Consider the following 18,077-nt stretch of genomic DNA (forward strand, 5'->3'; position numbering starts at 1 on the left):
TTATATCTAACCTAACTGATCCTTCAGACTTTTACTTTGTTGTAACTGATATTATCGTTAAATAAAACATTTGACTTGAAATTGAAATTGCTGCCATTGTTAACGTTTTTTACCTGTTATAAAATAGACAAGAAATAGCGCCTTTTTCCTAACAAGCTGCTTTGTCCAAACATAATGTAATCAAGTTAGCCACGCATTTCCAGATCTTGGAAGGTTAAGAGAGGGAGAAGTAGAGATGACCATCTGACCTTGTTGGGTCTAAGTACAGTAAACCAGGGGTACTTAACTCAAGGTTTCATGCATGGCTTTCATGGTGTCCTGAATCGTCTGTAATTGTATACAAAGTTGTGAATTTTTAAAATTTGGCAACAGCTGTCCTGTTCCTCTGATTCTGAGGCATCTTAACCCAAAAAAGTTTGAGGAGTGCTGATTTAGCCAGTCAGACTTAAGTGGCACTGGCTTTGAAGAAAAAGCAAAAGGAAAGATTTTTATAAGGCTGGGCAACAAGAATGTGCATGTGTGCCAGCATCTTGGGAGTAGAATCCTCTTAAAGGGGTACCATTGCATTTGAACCAGTAGGTTTTAGCCAGTACATTACTTGAGGTGAAGAAGCTCATTTTTCTGTTATGGTAGAATTTGGTCTTATTTAGAAAATAGCAAGATTTTACAGCTTTTTGTTTTGCCAGTCACTACCTGGAAATTAAAAAAAATCTTGTCTGACATATTACCATAGTTTTTTTTTCTAGGCCATATATTCAAGGAGCTTGTACGCTTGTAATTTAAATCTCCAGATTCATTCAGGGATGAAAGAAACAAATATAAATGGTTAATTGAGTGCAAAAGCTTAAATTCTACAGAGGTTAAGGATACCAGATTTGTTAGACTTGTTAGCTAATCATTGCTCTATATAGGAAAACTTTTATACCACATTTAATTTTTAGCGTCTTCAATATATCTTAAAAATTAAGGTAACATGAAATGAGGGAAAGTGAGCTTTTACTGAACTAGAAGATCCTACTTGGGGCGGGGTGCGGGGATCCATTTGAATTTCATCTGTATTTAAAATTTTCGAGATCAAGATTTTAAATTGTATCAGGTTTTAGGGCCATAAATTCTTTAATAATCATTTTTAAAACGGGTTGGGGTAACTTTATATACATGTTAGTAGAAAGAACAGTATGATTTTTCTGGGGTGTAAAAATAAAGTGGACCCTAATGATTAATGCATTTGTGGAGTACCTAAGTAACTTCAGCGTTTATTTGCTTTTACTGTCTCAGTTGTTTAGGTAAAATCTCTGAAATACAACGTAAAATATTTGTAAGAACATGGTTGAAGTAAAATAACTTGAGTAGAAACTTTTTGACAATATCAAAACTTCACAGGCGCCTTAAATTCTTTCTCTTTATTTTCAGTAATCTATGCCAGCAATTATGACAATGTTAGCAGACCATGCAGCTCGCCAGCTGCTTGATTTCAGCCAAAAACTGGATATCAACCTTTTAGACAACGTGGTGAATTGCTTATACCACGGAGAAGGAGCCCAGGTAAAGTAGCTGATCAAAACATTATTGCAGAGTAATAAAGTTGTTGAGTTTAGAATAAAATTTTAAATTACCACCTTTTAAAAAATATCCCATAGTTTGTATTAAATTGGAATTATATTTTAATTCTGAGAGGTGGTCTGGAGAAAGAAATTGCATTACATTTTGAAATGGTTTAGAGTGGGATGTTTTGGAATATTTTTATTATACTTGTTCTGTTCTTCAGCAACCTTTACCCCATTTAATAAAAGATACAGCCCAATGTATTAAATGTTTTGTAGATATTAAAGGTTGTATGTCCCTTATATATTTAATGTATTTGGAGTTAATATGAGTCTTCTGTTTTTGAAACATTTAAATTGCAGAAGTACTTCACAGATAAAACTTGTTTTAAATATCCCACAATACCAGGTATCTTTACATTGTTTGAATTTTAGCACTTGTAAAAGTGATAACTGTTAAAATAGGAAATTATCTTACACTTAATCTATGTTTTGATCAGTTTAAGGTTTGGGTTTTTTTTAAAAAAACAGGAATGTTTGTAAATTTAAAATTTTTTTATGGTACAAGAAACTGGACAATCTTCAGTCGGCACCCTGCGGACCTAATAAAGTTTTAAACGAGTAAAAGTTTCTGTTCCTGGATTAAAAAAATCTTATAAGGTGACGTGACAGGTATCTTACTAGTAAAATTTTGTTGCCAAAAAGTGCATTTCTGGTAGATAATGTATCTTCAAGCCATTAATTTATACTTGCATAGTTAAACCCTGGCTACTTTCATACTTTATAGAAACCTCTGAAAGGTGGATATCGTAGTATCTTTTATAGATAGTCCAAAAAACATGATGTATAAATATTAGTAAGTGCTTAAGTATTTCTATTCCCTTCTGAAATCTAACATTGGTTTCACTATAATAAAGAAAAAATTTAAAGGGAAAAAGGGCCATGAAAGTTGTATGAGTGGAAAAAATTACAGTGATTTTGTAAGCTTGTTAGTGCAGTTTTATACTCCTAGGCGCTTTCGATCAGTGTTCTTGTCTCCAAAAGCATTCCTGAAAAAGTATCCGTATTTACTACACATACCATACATTCAACATGGAGCTTTAAGCTCTGTTTCCTCCCAGCCTGGATGTATGGAAAGCAGCTGCTTTTGGAAGAAAGTATGACAGTAAGGTTGAAATGCATGAAGTAAGGTTGGGCTCAACTTTGACTATATTAGAAGCATAAGTCTATAAGCCATTAGGAAGATTGGCATTTAATTTTATCACATCGTTAAGCTGCCATTGCTCTTTAGTCTTTGTTCTTTTTTAACCTGGTTCACAGCATCTAGAAGTATGATGACTAAATAGACCAGTGTTCTAGGCTTATAACAGAAGTAATTATGAAGACTATGTTGTAATACTGCTTTAGTAATGTTTCACAGTGTCAAGATTTAATGATTTGTTTTAAATTTGACTTTTGAATAAAGACTAGATTTAGAAAAGTGTTTACAGATATTTCCATTTATGAAGACAAAATTAACTTTACCAAAAGTAAGAATTTTATGTCTGGTTAGATTTCTCATGGGACAAGTCAATTGCATAAAGAATAATCAGTAAGTTGGTATTTGTTATAGATAAGGGAACAGGCTTAGAGCTTAAAGGCAGTTAAGAACCCCTTTTCTGAAAGTGATAATCTTTAAACTTCCTTGTTCAATTTTTTATATACCACTTCTTGGGGGTTTTATTTTGAATAAAAAGTTGAAGGTTGCAGTGGAAAACATATTTTGTTTTTTTCTTTTGCGGTACGCGGGCCTCTCACTGTTGTGGCCTCTCCCGTTGCGGAGCCTGTGCTCCGGATGTGCAGGCTCAGTGGCCATGGCTCACGGGCCCAGCCGCATCTTCCCGGACCAGGGCATGAACCCGTGTCCCCTGCATCGTCAGGCGGACTCTCAACCACTGCGCCACCAGGGAAGCCCAGAAAACATGTTTTTAGTGTTAAATGTCTTAAATTTATTCCAGTAAGTTTTCTAGTCATTCCTCTAGAGTCTCATCTACAAAGTTACCTACCTTGCAAGAGACTGGAGGATTAGTGATGAGGTTTTGTAAAGCATCTGTTAGCGGTGACTGCTATTTAGGAGCCATTCTGTTTAAAGGGGACTTTGAAAGTATAATGAAGAAGATTTCACATACGTGATGTAAACTCATTGTTTTGGGTTTTTTGTTGTTGTTTTGTTTTGTTTTGTTTTTTTGTGGTACGCGGGCCTCTCACTGTTGTGGCCTCCCCCGTTGCGGAGCACAGGCTCCGGACGTGCAGGCTCAGCTCACATGGCTCATGGGCCCAGCCGCACCGCAGCATGTGGGATCCTCCCGGACCGGGGCACGAACCTGTGTCCCCTGCATCGGCAGGCGGACGCTCAACCACTGCGCCACCAGGGAAGCCCAAAACTCATTGTTTTAAAATATGGTTTGGTGGGGAGTTTTTGTTTGGTTTTGGTCTGTCATAAAATATGTACTTAAAATAGCAAGTAGAAATTATGCTAATTAAGCTTTAAACTCACCTGTATGTAGCCTGTTTTGAAAAGGATTTCGTAACTTTGGAGAGGAAGGAATTATTAGAAGTGTGGCCTTTAATCTGTAGATAGAACTTTTGCCTAGATGGGTAGTATAGTAGAATAATTAGCACTGTAATATTAGGACTACCTTCTGTTATAAACACTTTTCTATTTTTAGCCAAGTAGGACACCAGGGAAACAAAAATGTTGGAGTTGGGTGTTTTCTCCAGTACTGTGTTAAGTGTCTTGAACTCTTTTATCTATTGCTAAGCAACTAAAATACTTTCACCATTCAGTTAGTAACACAGGGAGATGCCAGATTTTCTCTCTCTTCGGTTTCCCTTTGTGCCTTTTTTAACCCCTCCTGGGGTTTTAAGTTAATAAAGGAATATATTTTTTAAAAAAAGAAAAGGATATATTATGTAAGGACAGTGGGATTAAGACAAATTAAAAAAAGGACGCAAATACTAGCAATAACTTTAGAGAGTAAAATTACAACAAAAAGGATGACTGAAAAGGAAGGAACGTGATTTATGGGGAGACTGAAATGAATGGTGATAGTGTGGGAACTATTCATTTATGTGTAGAATGCTCATCACTTCAAAAAATCTGATAAAGTTTTATCTTGACCAAATAACTTTTACTAGGCATGGATATTTGATATACCTTATCCTCTTAATATTTGTTACTGTTTTATATGCAAGTCTATCTAGTTAGATATTCTCAGGAAGAGAATCAAAACACTGCTAAAATGGGCTTTGGCCATAAATAATTCATATCACCATTCTGTGTACCTTTTGTCGGTTGCTTATTATATGATACAATTACAACCCTTTAAAGAAATCAAATAAAAAATGTATAGTTGTATTTCAAGACTTCACACACTTGCTCTAATCCCAGACCCTAGGGTGGAACCCAGGCACCTTATTTTTCTTTCAAGTTCCAAAGTATTTCTGGTCTTATTGTCAGGATACAGAACCATTACCTAATTTAGTGGGTGTGTATTTGTCAACGTTTTAAACAATAAGCAGTGTATAAAAGCCAAAAGAGGGGCTTCCGTGGTGGCGCAGTGGTTGAGTCCGCCTGCCAATGCAGGGGATGCGGGTTCGTGCCCCGGTCTGGGAAGATCCCACATGCCGCAGAGCGGCTAGGCCCGTGAGCCATGGCCGCTGAGGCTGCGCGTCCGGAGCCTGTGCTCCACAATGGGAGAGGCCACAACAGTGAGAGGCCCGCGTACCGCCCAAAAAAAAAAAAAAAAGCCACAAGAGAAAAATGATTTTTTTTTGTAAATTGGAATAAAAGCCAACTTAAAGATTATGAGGTGTCGGTGTCAGAGTTCGTTTAAATAAGAATGCTTTTCTACCCTCCTTTTGATGCTTCCTTGTTTATAACCCATAGAATCAAACCCTTGATCAAGTAAATGATGTAACAGAAGGATAATTGCCAAATTTTAAAACCATAAAAGTTTACTCTTTGGTTACAACATGTGATAGAAATAGGTAAAAGTTGATTAGGGAGGATCCAGTTAAGCTACAAAACAGCCTATAAAGGTGAAAAAGATTAAGCGGTTGCTTCCTGAAAAAAATTAATAGACTTATCAGCCTTTGATAAAATGTAGTGTTCATATCGTATGAAAAACTAACAGTTAAAAATGAAGAAACTGGATAATGTCAACATGGCTAGATCTTTAAAACTCTCAGTTGTCAATCATATCTCAGTGAAGCCGAGGGAAAGAAACTGTCAAATGGAAAGAGCGAACTGCAGAAGGATTTCTACAATATACTATTTATATAAAATTTAGTAACCACACAATTATATTTATGAAATTCATACACATGCTGTGAAAATACAGACAGGAAAAGACACCAAAGTCATGAAAGTGATTATCTCTAAAGAAGGAACAAAGGAAGGAAATGGCGCTGAAGAAAGGTACAAAGTTCCATAAGTTTTAGATCTTACGTTTAAAAGAAAAGCAGACAAGTGCAGCAAAATCTTAACATTTGTTAATTCTAGATGATGGTTTCATAGGTTTAAATATTCTGGGTTTGCATTTTAGGAATACAAAAGCAAAAAAAAGAAAAATTTTAAAATAAGCTAGGATTTAATATGTGAAATTAAAGGATTTTCAGAGACAAAGGTGTGTTTACAATAAACTGAAAATACTGCTTTAAAAGGGTCTTAATGTTTTATGTGTATCAACAGGTATTAGAGAGTTGTAGACTTACTTAGACCTAGCTTTTATCTGTCTCCCCTGAAATATAATTTTGCAGATAAAGTTTGTTAAAGATATCTTGGTGACTCTTATAAACCAGAGTATACCATTACATAACTTAACTAAGTAGATGTGAATTTTTATTTGTTGCTTTTGGTTGATTGTGTGCTGAGAACCTCTTCATGTTGGAGTAGATAATTGATTGAATTTAAGTTCAGTTTTGAGAATACCAAATAAAGCAGATTGGGGGGAAAAACACTTTTCTGTTTAAAAAGAATATACCCATTCTTTTTTTAAATTAATTTTTTAAATTCGTTAATTTATTTTTGGCTGCGTTGGGTCTTCGTTGCTGCGCGTGGGCTTTATCTAGTTGCGGTGTATGTGCTTCTCATTGCAGTGGCTTCTCTTGTTGTGGAGCACGGGCTCTAGGCACATGGGCTTCAGTAGTTGTGGTGCGCAGGCTCAGTAGTTGTGGCGCACGGCCTTAGCTGCTCCGCGGCATGTGGGATCTCCCCCGTCCCCGACCAGGGCTCGAACCTGTGTCCCCTGCATTGGCAGGCGGATTCTTAACCACTGTGCCACCAGGGAAGCCCTGTACCCATTCTTAATTGAAGTTGATAATGGACACATTTTTATTTCTATAAGGACTAGTTTCTTGAGTATTTCTGAAAGTTGATAAAATCACTGTCCTATTAGGATTTGTGCCTTGCTCAATACCATTCGAAAGAACAAGTTAGCTTAAAATTCTTTTCGTATACTATTTTAGCAAAGAATGGCTCAAGAAGTACTGACACATTTAAAGGAGCATCCTGATGCATGGACAAGAGTCGACACAATTTTGGAATTTTCACAGAATATGAACACGAAAGTAAGCAAGTGGTGGTTTTTAAAATCCATTATTTCTTCTTTTCTTCCAGTCATAAACTTTGAGGAAGGTATCTCATTTTTAGTATTAGCATTTGTTATCTCACATCATTTAATAATGTTAACTTATTTCAAAATTTAGTCTTAAACATAGAATGAATTCTTGCAAATAGTCCTAAGAATTATAAATGAAGTTTTGAAATTGGGACTAGTATGCAAGGTGGCTTTTTTTTGTTGTTGTTTGGGGGTTTTTTTTGGTTTGTTTTTTTTTTGTTTTTCTTTTTTCTTTTTAGAATATGTGTACAGATCTCAGCATAAATTCTGAATGTTATTCAGAGATGAAACATAACATCAGAGGAATTATTTTGGGCAAGTAATCAATATAACACAGGCTAGGCACCTCCAAAACCAAGTTGTGTGGGCAGCGTAAAACCCTACTCCATGGTACCAATGCTTTTAATGGGACAGCACTCAGTTTTTATTTGCAATTGAAAATGTTATCATTTGGGTCCTTTTTTCTTAAGTTTGAACAGAAGGGTTGATCAAAATGTGTTTTGACTGTTTAGGCTTGATGATTCACACTTCTCTTTAAACTGCCTTAAAGTAGTAAAATACCATGCATGGCATTCTGTTTAAATACACACAAGGTTTCCACTTGGTATACATTGTGTTAAAACAGAAAGTAGCCATGTTCACCTCTGTTTCTGAAATCAGACTGTGTTAATTAACAGTTTTAAAATATTAACTAGTTTTGACATCTTATAAATTTTAGGGCAAAAATACAGTCCAGAACTTCCTCAAAGTGCTAACCTTAAGTAACATAACAGTGTTTGCCTGTTTGCTTGCCTGGTAAATTTTGCTTTTTATACTGACAGACATTACTAATGTTTAAGTTGATTTATCAACAGTATTTTTAAAAACTCAAATTTGTCTTGTGAAAAATGAGATGATTAGAGGAACAGAAAGAAAGCAACAGGTAAAGAATTCTTCCATTTACATAAATTACAAATGATTTGGTGCTAAATTTATGCACTATGACATTTGGCTTTTATGCAATCATTTTTTTTTCTTTAAAGATGTTAACACTACCTGATATTAATCATAATGTTCCATTATGTTGATTGCTTGTAATAGGAAGAAAAGGGGTGTCTTCCTGTGCAACTGACACAGCTAGGCTTTGACGGCAGGCCTCCACAAGGTCTACCCTTTTGATTCCCTTTAACTGAATTCTGTTCATCAATTGTTTTTGTTTCATGGGCGGTGGGAGGGGAAAGGGGAATTCAATGCGTAAAATAAGTATTTCTAAGGGCTCAGTAGAAATTTCTACCATAGGGATCATTTCATGCATTTATTTTTTTCATTTAGTCTTTGCTGTTCTCTGTCCCTCATCTTCATAACTCAGCAGTGGATTTCTCAAGTCCTGAGGTGTAAAGCAGAAACTTAATACTTCACAATGATATTTGGATTATTTATGTATATTTCCAAAGTAGTTATTTATCATTGGCCCTCAGATTTGGCTATCACTTCAGATTTTTTAATCAAAATACTCCTTTTCAAAGAAATGTGAATTCTCATCATGTATAGAGTCTTAATGTCTAGGAGAGATTGGGTTTTAGGGTACTATGTTGGTGATCTATGTATTCCTTTGAACTAATTAGTGAAAAGCTTTTATTGGGCTTCCTGCCTCAGACCTGTTTGCAGAACGATGAAAAGATGAATTGTATCTTCAGCAAGCTTGTGCTACTTTTTTACAGTTGGAGAAAGGACTAGAGGTTAGTAAATAGGTAATTCAGGTAACAGTATCAGATATAAAGGCAGAAAAGTAAATAAATGCAACAATGAAGGGGGGGATATCCTTCAATTAAAAAGGGTAGGCTGAAAATACATTGGCTAAATATGGTTAAGTTATCATTAAGATTAGTACTTCTTAACTGGTGTATTTATGGCAGGTTTTGTGTCTTAGTTTCTTAAAGATCTTTGTAATTGGTTGAGAATTAGCAAGAGGGTACATATTCCATGTAGTAAGAAGTGCATTTGTTTTGACTTAGTAAAACTTTTGACACTCTGATTTCATGCCTTTAGAATTAATTTAAAGCAAGTTTAGGGTAGTATGTTTTTAAAAGTTAATTTAGAATTTTAGTCAATGAGAAACTTACCTTTTTTGTTTATTTACATTTGTCTGAAACTTAGATCTATAAAGAGAGGTAAATGAACAGGAAAGAAAGCTTCACCATTTACTGCTGATTATGAAACTTTTTTGGCATGGCATCAAATTTATAATTTGTAATTTCAGAATTTTGCTTTGGCCTTGTTTTTATTTTTGAGGTCTTTTTAAGGAATGTTCTGCAAATGTAGGATTTGGGTTGAAATGGCAAATTTTTCCTAAAAAGTATGAAATGTTAAAAATGAAAGAAAACAGCAAAAACACTGTTTGAGCACAATGTAGTTTGGGACAGTCTATATTGTGCTTTGGATAAAGTGTGCATTCACATGATCCCTTTGGTTGAAATACTAATGCTCCTATTTTATTGTGTGATGACTAACCATTTTAAAGATGAACTCTTATTCTCAGCCAAAACTTGCAATCTGAGGTTATATGTCTATATATGAATGAGTTTACCTTTCAGGTATTATAGCTGATTCTTCCCTAATTCAACCAGTTGAAGCATACCACAACAGTTTTGACCCTTTTCTTCCTCCTGTCTATCCACACTAATTGGTCATGGTAATGATTTTGGGTAGTAACTCCTGTAGCCTTGTAAATTGTTATAAATATTGTTGACTATTTAGAGTGAGTAATCAACAGGAGGGACAAAATGGCTTGAAAGTGGTATTTGTATTTATTAACTTTCTTACATTTTTAGTTATCATTTTTATAGTTGGAAGGAATACCTGAAAGGTAGATACAGATTGCAACATTCATTTGTGTATTATTTTGACTGTGCACAAAAGTTTATCTTTAAATTAGTAGAAATAGCAACTCTAAGGGTGGGGTTAAAATTTAAAATTAAACCTGTGGGCTGTCTTGCTGCTCCTTAAGTAACACACCAGTGATGTTTGTAAACACTTTCTGTAGAAAGTATCTGTGACAATACTTTAATACTTGGCCAAGAGCTTACAACTCCTAGAAGATGGTAGGAAGCTTGAGAGCATCCAAGCTGCTAAATTCTTAGGAGCCTGGTCGTGTTAAAGTACGTGAGCCTGTAAGCAGTCATTTATGCTGTGAATTCGTATCTGGCTGCTACTTTTCCTTCTACAGACCAAGCCCATTTGGCTGCTAAGGGCTTTTTATTTGGTTCTTCCTCCTGGTGTGAGCATGTATAAACAGCAGGACGTTAAATAGAGTAGTAAACAATAAAGTGAGGAAAATGCATGAAAACTCAGTATATGGGCAAATAGATCCTTGTTTAATATATGTAATTAAACTTGGTAGCATAATGTTTTTGAAAATTAGATGTAAATGTGTGAATGTCTGTCCATTTGTGAATCCTGGAAATTGCCAGTCTTACAGCAATATATTCACATGCTTCTATTCTCCAATTTTCAGTATTATGGACTACAAATTTTGGAAAATGTGATAAAAACAAGGTGGAAGATTCTTCCAAGGAACCAATGTGAAGGTAGGAAAGTGTTCTAAAGAATTGTAGATTCAGAATTTTATTATTCCTGGCATTTTTATTATAGTTGAGTATTGGACAGGAGGAATGTGTTGAATCTTTAGTAGTTTATTATGCTCTAATGGATTACTGCTTTCATCATGTTGCAAGGCAGGTTCTGTTTATATTTGGGGTCAGGGGAAGAATAAGGTTATCTTTGGGGGAAAGCAGAAACGAGACTGGTGAAACTTTCTACAGTAAATATTGTGGTGAAAAATTTGTATCAACTTATAGATAATCTAGACCATGTTTGAAATGAATGAAATTTGAATATGCGCTCTTATGTATTGTTTTAAATTCATCACACAGTAGCAAGTAATGAGTACTGTAATACAAGGAATAACATAAATATAACAGCAAAGGAAAAAACAAGTTTTAAAAATCAAGACTTTAGCTTTTGACATTCTGGGCATACCTTATAAGAGGTTAGCTTCTAAAATAAGGAAAGGTCAAAAAATGAAGATGTGGTGGTGCCTGGTATTAATATTTTTACTTTTTCCTTTGTCACTACCTCAGTAAAAGTAGTCATGGTTTAAGAAACATGGGGCAAAGTAAGTCTCTTGGAATTCTTTAATGCAGTTCCTTCCAGTTTTCACATACTGCCTTATTATCTACTTTCTTACTTGTTTAATCTCTGAAAAATAAAGAGAGAAGTCTGGATTTTAAAATGGGGTTATACTACTTTTGGTGGCATTTTTTCCTATTAAATTATGTCCCCTTTCTTTGACTGTTGCTCTTTAAGATTTGTCTTTACCTGCTTTCTCATGTCATCTTTATGGTGGAATAGCGACCTGGATTTACTCAGTCTGACTTAAATCTTGACATCTTTCTAGCACTTTCAGAGGTCACTGGGACAATTTTTAACGGCAGTATCCGTAATACACCATAAACTGTGAATTAAGAATGATAGTGTGGGAGGAAAATAGTGCCCCCCCCCAAAGAGGTTCCTGTTTCTTTAAATGTTTTTATTTTGGTTTGAAACCATTTTAGATCACATTCTGTGACTTTCTCAGAAATTAGTAAGTACAGTTTGACTCTGGCCCAAATAGATCCTTTGTATTTCATCACTGCTTTTAGGGACCTTAGGTGCAGTCCTGGTTCCTTTACTACTGTTGTTTTATACTTGTGGTTTGAGCCTCAAATTTAACTTTGGGTATGGCTTACCATACCAACATTTAGGGACCTTAGGTGCAGTCCTGGTTCCTTTACTACTGTTGTTTTATACTTGTGGTTTGAGCCTCAAATTTAACTTTGGGTATGGCTTACCATACCAACAAAAAAGTGTGTAATATTTTACTTCAGTGCCATTTTACTGTAAAAAGTCCCTCTTTAATTTCTAAACACATAGACCTCTGCTTCTTATTACATAAGGATTGTGCTAGATGATCCTTCCAAATTATTTTCTAGGTATAAAATTAAATGTAGGGCTTCCCTGGTGGTGTAGTGGTTAAGAATCCGCCTGCCGATGCAGGGGACACGGGTTCGTGCCCCGGTCCGGGAAGATCCCACATGCCGCGGAGCGGCTGGGCCCGTGAGCCATGGCCGCTGAGCCTGCGCGTCCGGAGCCTGTACTCCGCAACGGGAGAGGCCACAACAGTGAGAGGCCAACGTACCCCAAAAAAGGAAAAAAAAAAAAAATTAAATGTAAATGATTTAAAATTATACTAGCTTATCAGTCATGGTTGTATTTGTTACTGAAAAAATTAGAGGCTAAAAGTTCTCCCTGAGGACTTGACAGTTTTTGCTTTCTGCATGAATGGGAGTGGCATGTTTTGGTTTTTATCATAAAGTCAGAAGCTTCCATATATTTCTATGTAAGTATCAAATATGTACATATTCCAGGGCATATGTATATTTAATATATGCCCTGGAATATGTATATATTTAATTTTAATTTTGAAAGTCTTACCATCTTGTTTGGCAAAAACTGGTAGAGGCAGGGTGGTGATTATTCTCCCTGAGTCAAGAGAATTCTATTTTATTCCTGTGTTCCTATTCTGTGTTAGTGAAATACTTCATTTCTCTGCAAGCAGTACTTATAAAAAACATCAATTAGAATCACCTTTCCCCTTGCATTTCCCCTTAACACTAGTGATAAGATTGAGTGGGATGTAAACTTCTTTAAAAGTACGTGAAGTTCCTATCACCACATGTATGGTTTTCACTGTCAGTGAAGTCATTACGTGGAGGGGAAAGTGTGATGTAATTTTTAGTGTCTTTCAGAGGCTCAATATTAGAAGAGCGTGTAAAATGGCTCCCAGAGAATGTTAGTGAACTCTAACTTTAGATATACAGCAGCAACTTTACATGATGCATTTAATGATTTGTGTTTTTAAGGTAATTGATCTCATTTATAAAGCATTGGGAAATAAATTTATTCACTACTATATTTATAATTCTTTCCAACTTTGTCAATCCTAGGAGGCTTCTACAATCCTAAAATTTTGTATCTTGCGAAGTATACTAACATTTCTGAATGTTATTTTTCCTTCATCTTTAAGTAAGTTCGATATTGGAAATAAATTAGTATAACCCCCAAAATATTGTACATTCCTTTTGTTTATAATTGTCATATCTTTTAAGCTGTTGTCTCCACTTTAGCTAGTCTTTGTCCATTTTAGTACCATTAGGTATTAAGACTATACAAATATTTTCCCTACGTCAGAGTATTACAGGTAGGAAGATAAAACATGTTAAAAATGATATCATTTTTTAAAAATATCATTAAATTAGGCGTATATGTAATAAGTGCTAACATGCTAAAAGAGGGCAAAAATCAGGTTGGCCCCTTTGGACAAGCTCATTCATGAAAATGGCAATGCTTAATGTATTTTAAAGGAATGATAGGTTTGGTTATCAAACCTATCAAACAGCAAGCCAAGATAAGTTTTGTTTGTTTGTTTTGTTTTTTTTGGGGGGGTGGTTCGCGGGCCTCTCAGTATTGTGGCCTCTCCCGTTGGGACACGTGCAGGCTCAGAGGCCGTGGCTCACGGGCCTAGCTGCTCCGCGGCATGTGGGATCTTCTCGGACTGGGGCTGCGCCACCAGTGAAGCCCCCAAGATAAGTTTTGTACATTTTTTCCAATCCAGCATATATTTTATCAGCTTTCAGGTTCTTGTCCATAAGCGTACATTAATTTTCACATGTTCGTTTAGTGGAATGGCATTTTCAATTTAGGGCATTATCTAAAGCAGTTTGCCAGGAAAATACCTGACAGTTCTGGACTGAGTTAGATGTCTCTTGCTCTGTGTTCCCTTAGTGTGTCCTGTACCAGCAGATCGCAAATGGGTAAAATTTTAATGAGCAAAAGACAGATAATAGCCGAGTAAGGACATGTTAAAAAGCATTTAATTAAAAGATATTTTAATAAAAATAGAGCAAGGGAGATATAACCTTCATAATCATTTTAATGAATTTAGATTTATGTAATACAAAGTTAACTACATCGCTCTGATTTTTATCATTTTGCTTTAGGTCAGAAAAGTGGTTTTTTTGGTCACCCCCATCCCCACCCAGGATAACCTTTATCCCACTTAGCTGTCACTGTTTTTCTCACTCTTTATCTTATCCTCCCAAATATAAGCTTAATGGTATCAGGGATCAGAGAATGTCTTTATTGCATTCTTACTGCTTGGTATATAGGTGTTCAGTATATAATTATTCAATTAATGAATTACTTATTATTGAAGTACTTCAGTGACTAGCACCACTCCCTATTTGGGATTCATTCATCTATTTAAGACCCTAATGACTTTCCCAATATTTTTGCTTTTGCATTTTTAAGTAAGTCAAGACAGTTTTTCATTTTAAGATATTGAGTGTAGTTCTCTGTGCTATACAGTAGGTCTTTGTTGTTTATTTTGTATATAGTAGTGTGTATATTTTAATCCCAAACTCCTAATTTATCCCTCCCCCAATCCCCTTTCCCCTTTGGTAACCATAAGGTTTTTTCTGTGACTGTATTTCTGTTTTGTAAATAAGTTCATTTGTATCATTTTTAAAGATTACACATATAAACAATATCATATGATATTCATCTTTGTCTGCTTTACTTAGTATGATAATCCCTAGGTCCATTCATGTTGCTGCAAATGGCACTGTTTCATTCTTTTTTATGCCTGAGTAATATTTGTGTATGTGACATCTTTATCCAGTCTTCTGTTGATGGACATTTAGGTTGTTTCCATAGTTTTTAAGGAACCTCCATACTGTTCTCCATAGTGGCTGTACATATTTACATTCCTACCAACAGTGCAGGAGGGTTGCTTTTTCTCTACACCCTCTCCAGAATTTATTATTTGTAGACTTTTTGATGGTGGCTATTCTAGCTGGTGTGAGGTGATACCTTATTGTAGTTCTGATTTTCTTTCCTGTAATAATTAGCGATGTTGAGTGTCTTTTCATGTGCCTTTTGGCCATCTGTATGTCTTCTTTGGAGAAAATGTCATTTTAGATCTTATGCCCATTTTTTGATTGCGTTGTTTGGGTTTTTTTTGTTTTGTTTTTTTGTTTTTTTTTTGAGCTGTGTGAGCTGTTTGTATATTTTGGAGGTTGATCCCTTGTCAGTTGCATCATTGGGCAAGTATTTTCTCCCATTCTGTAGATTGTCTTTTTCTTTTGTTTATGGTTTCCTTTGCTGTGTAAAAGCTTTGAAGTTTAATTAGGTTCCATTTGTTTGTTTTTATTTAAGACAATACTTTTGACTCAAAAAGAAGAAATTTTAATACGTAAAGTGGAATAATTTCCAAATAGGGAGTGTTTACTACTCATTGAAGCGAAGGTACACTAGGACTGTCAGTAGTGTTGGTTCTTCTTTCTTGTCTGCAGTACACATCAGCTTTCATTATAACCTCCGTTCCTTTTTAAAAATAATTTTGGTGCTTGGTTTAGAAGGTTCAAACCATAAAGAAGTGGTGGGAGGCCTCCTTTGTCTCTCCCTGAAAAAAATCTTTGTTAAGGAATCTATTATTTTAATTTAAACCAAAGGATTATGTTTTAATCTGTTAAGGCATATGGCTTACAGATCATTACATTTCATGAAATATATACAAACTTGCTGACATTGAAAAGGGGAGTGGTGAATTTATGAAGAAAAAGTTCAAAGTGATAAAGCCATACTATCTTGATTGTCTTGCATGGTTATTGGGATATGATATAAGAGGTAATGTGTGTAAAGCCCTCTGCATATCTAGGTGCTGACTATGGATAAACACAACGTGTATGTTGCCAGCCTTTTTCCATGAAAATACTCCCACTTCTCTCCATTTCACCAAGTAATCATATACTAGTCTCAGGTTACCTTGCGATTTCTGCAGTAGCATCCTAACTGGGCTCCTTAACAACCATTTATGTGTGTCCCTTGTAATATATTCACAACAAAGGATTTAGCATGATATGTTAAAAAACAGAACTAAATCAGGTCACTCGCATGCTTAAAGTCTCTCATGTTTATCACATGAGAGATATCACATGTTTAACTTGTTGCCTTTAAGCAATACTGGCTTTTAAAAATTGCTTTTTTAAGTTTTGTTAAGGTATATTTTAACATATACAATAGACCATGTTAAAGTGTACAATTTGATATGTTTTGACTTATGCATATACCCGTGAAAACACCACTGTAATCAAGACCACCTTCTTTGTGATTGCCCTCTCCTTTACCTCCCCAGCCCCCAATCTGCTTTCTGTCACTCACTTGATTAGCTAGGAGTAGAATGGATAGATCATATGGTAGGTGTATGTTTTTAGCTGGCTGCCCAACTGTTTTCCAAAATGGTTGTATCACTTTACATTCTCAGTAGCAGTATGCTTCCCATCCTCACCAAAGCTTGGTATTGTCAGTGTTTTTAATTCTAGCCACTATGGTACGTATATAATTGCTTCTCACTGTGACTTCTGCTGTTGAGCATCCTTAACATCTCTGTGTGTATGTTTACTTATTTTAAGTTGATAGTGATACTCCCTGTTGAACAGAGATAGTTGTTTGTTGGTCATTTTGAAAAGAAAATTTAAGTGTTTGGGCTCTTTAAGCCCTTGGCTCTTAAGCAAATCCATGAGAAACTCCTTTTTTCCCCTCATAGAATGTAATGTTTGAAATATCAGTCTAATGGCAGATGTGACAGGCACTCCTATTCATGTATTTTTGCCAGTTTTATAACATGATGGGATAATAAAGCAAAGATAATTATTTACATTTTATCTAATAAAACAAGGCAGTATTTTTCAAGATGTTCTTTTGCATTTCAGCATCATACATAATTGACAGAAAGTATTTTCCCACCACTTGAGGTTAAGGTAACCATTTGATCCCCCCAAAGTTTCCTAGTTCTGTGGAACTTCCATAAGAGGTCTTTACTTGAGATGTAACAATTCCTAATCCTTACCTTATATCCATGCAGGAGACAGGAACCACCTATAGATTTTATTAAAGGGGTGTGGATATTATTATGATTGTTCTTTTGTTATAGGAAAAATTGTTGAATTTTTAATAAAATAAAAACTTGTGATTAAATATACATAATGTTTACCATTTTAAGTGTATAGTTTATTGTCAGTAAGTAAATGCATAGTATTGTGCAACCATCATTACTATTCATCTCCAGAATTTTTTCATCATCCCAGTTGAAACTACCGATTAAACATTAACTCTCCATTACACTCTCTCCCCAGGCCCTGTTAACCATTATTATGCTTTTTGTCTCTATGAATTTGCCTGTATTAGGTAACTTATATGCGTATAATCATACAGTATTTTGTGTCTGGTTTATTTCAGTAGCATGTTCCCAGGGTTCATCCATGTTGCAGTATGTAACAATTTCATTCCTTTTTAAGGCTGATTAATATTCCATTATACATATATACCACTTTGTTTATGCATCCGTGGGTTGTTTCCAAATTTTGTCTATTGTAAATAGTGATGCTATGAACTTACTAAAATTTTAATTGCTATATATATTTTAGAGTTTAGTATCTGTTTGAGGCCGTAAACCCTTTTAAGAGTAATAAATAAAGAATAAAGATCCATTCCTCTTAAAACTACTAAACATATAGGCAATAAGTTATAGTCTAATTCTAGCCTATCTATGGGAACCCTAGGTTAAGAACCTCTGCTTTTTTTTTTTTTTTTTTTTTTTTTTTTTTTTTTTTTTTTTTTTTCTTGCGTTATGCGGGCCTCTCACCGTTGTGGCCTCTCCCATTTGCGGAGCACAGGCTCCGGACGCGCAGGCCCAGCGGCCACGGCCCACGGGCCCAGCCGCTCTGCGGCATGTGGG

General features: G+C 35.2%; 1 protein-coding gene across 1 annotated transcript in view; it reads left to right on the forward strand.

Moving 5' to 3' along the window:
* Positions 1-1,419: 1,419 nt before the first annotated feature.
* The window catches only part of XPO1 (exportin 1), a 39,505-nt gene continuing 22,847 nt past the window's right edge, over positions 1,420-18,077 (forward strand). The window contains exons 1-3 of the mRNA XM_007464136.1: positions 1,420-1,545; positions 7,053-7,154; positions 10,698-10,770. Coding sequence (XP_007464198.1) covers positions 1,420-1,545; positions 7,053-7,154; positions 10,698-10,770 — 301 coding nt within the window. The remainder of the gene's footprint in view (positions 1,546-7,052; positions 7,155-10,697; positions 10,771-18,077) is intronic.

The sequence above is a fragment of the Lipotes vexillifer genome, unplaced genomic scaffold, assembly GCF_000442215.2.
Source record: "Lipotes vexillifer unplaced genomic scaffold, Lipotes_vexillifer_v1.1 scaffold311, whole genome shotgun sequence".
Lineage (NCBI taxonomy): Eukaryota > Metazoa > Chordata > Mammalia > Artiodactyla > Lipotidae > Lipotes > Lipotes vexillifer.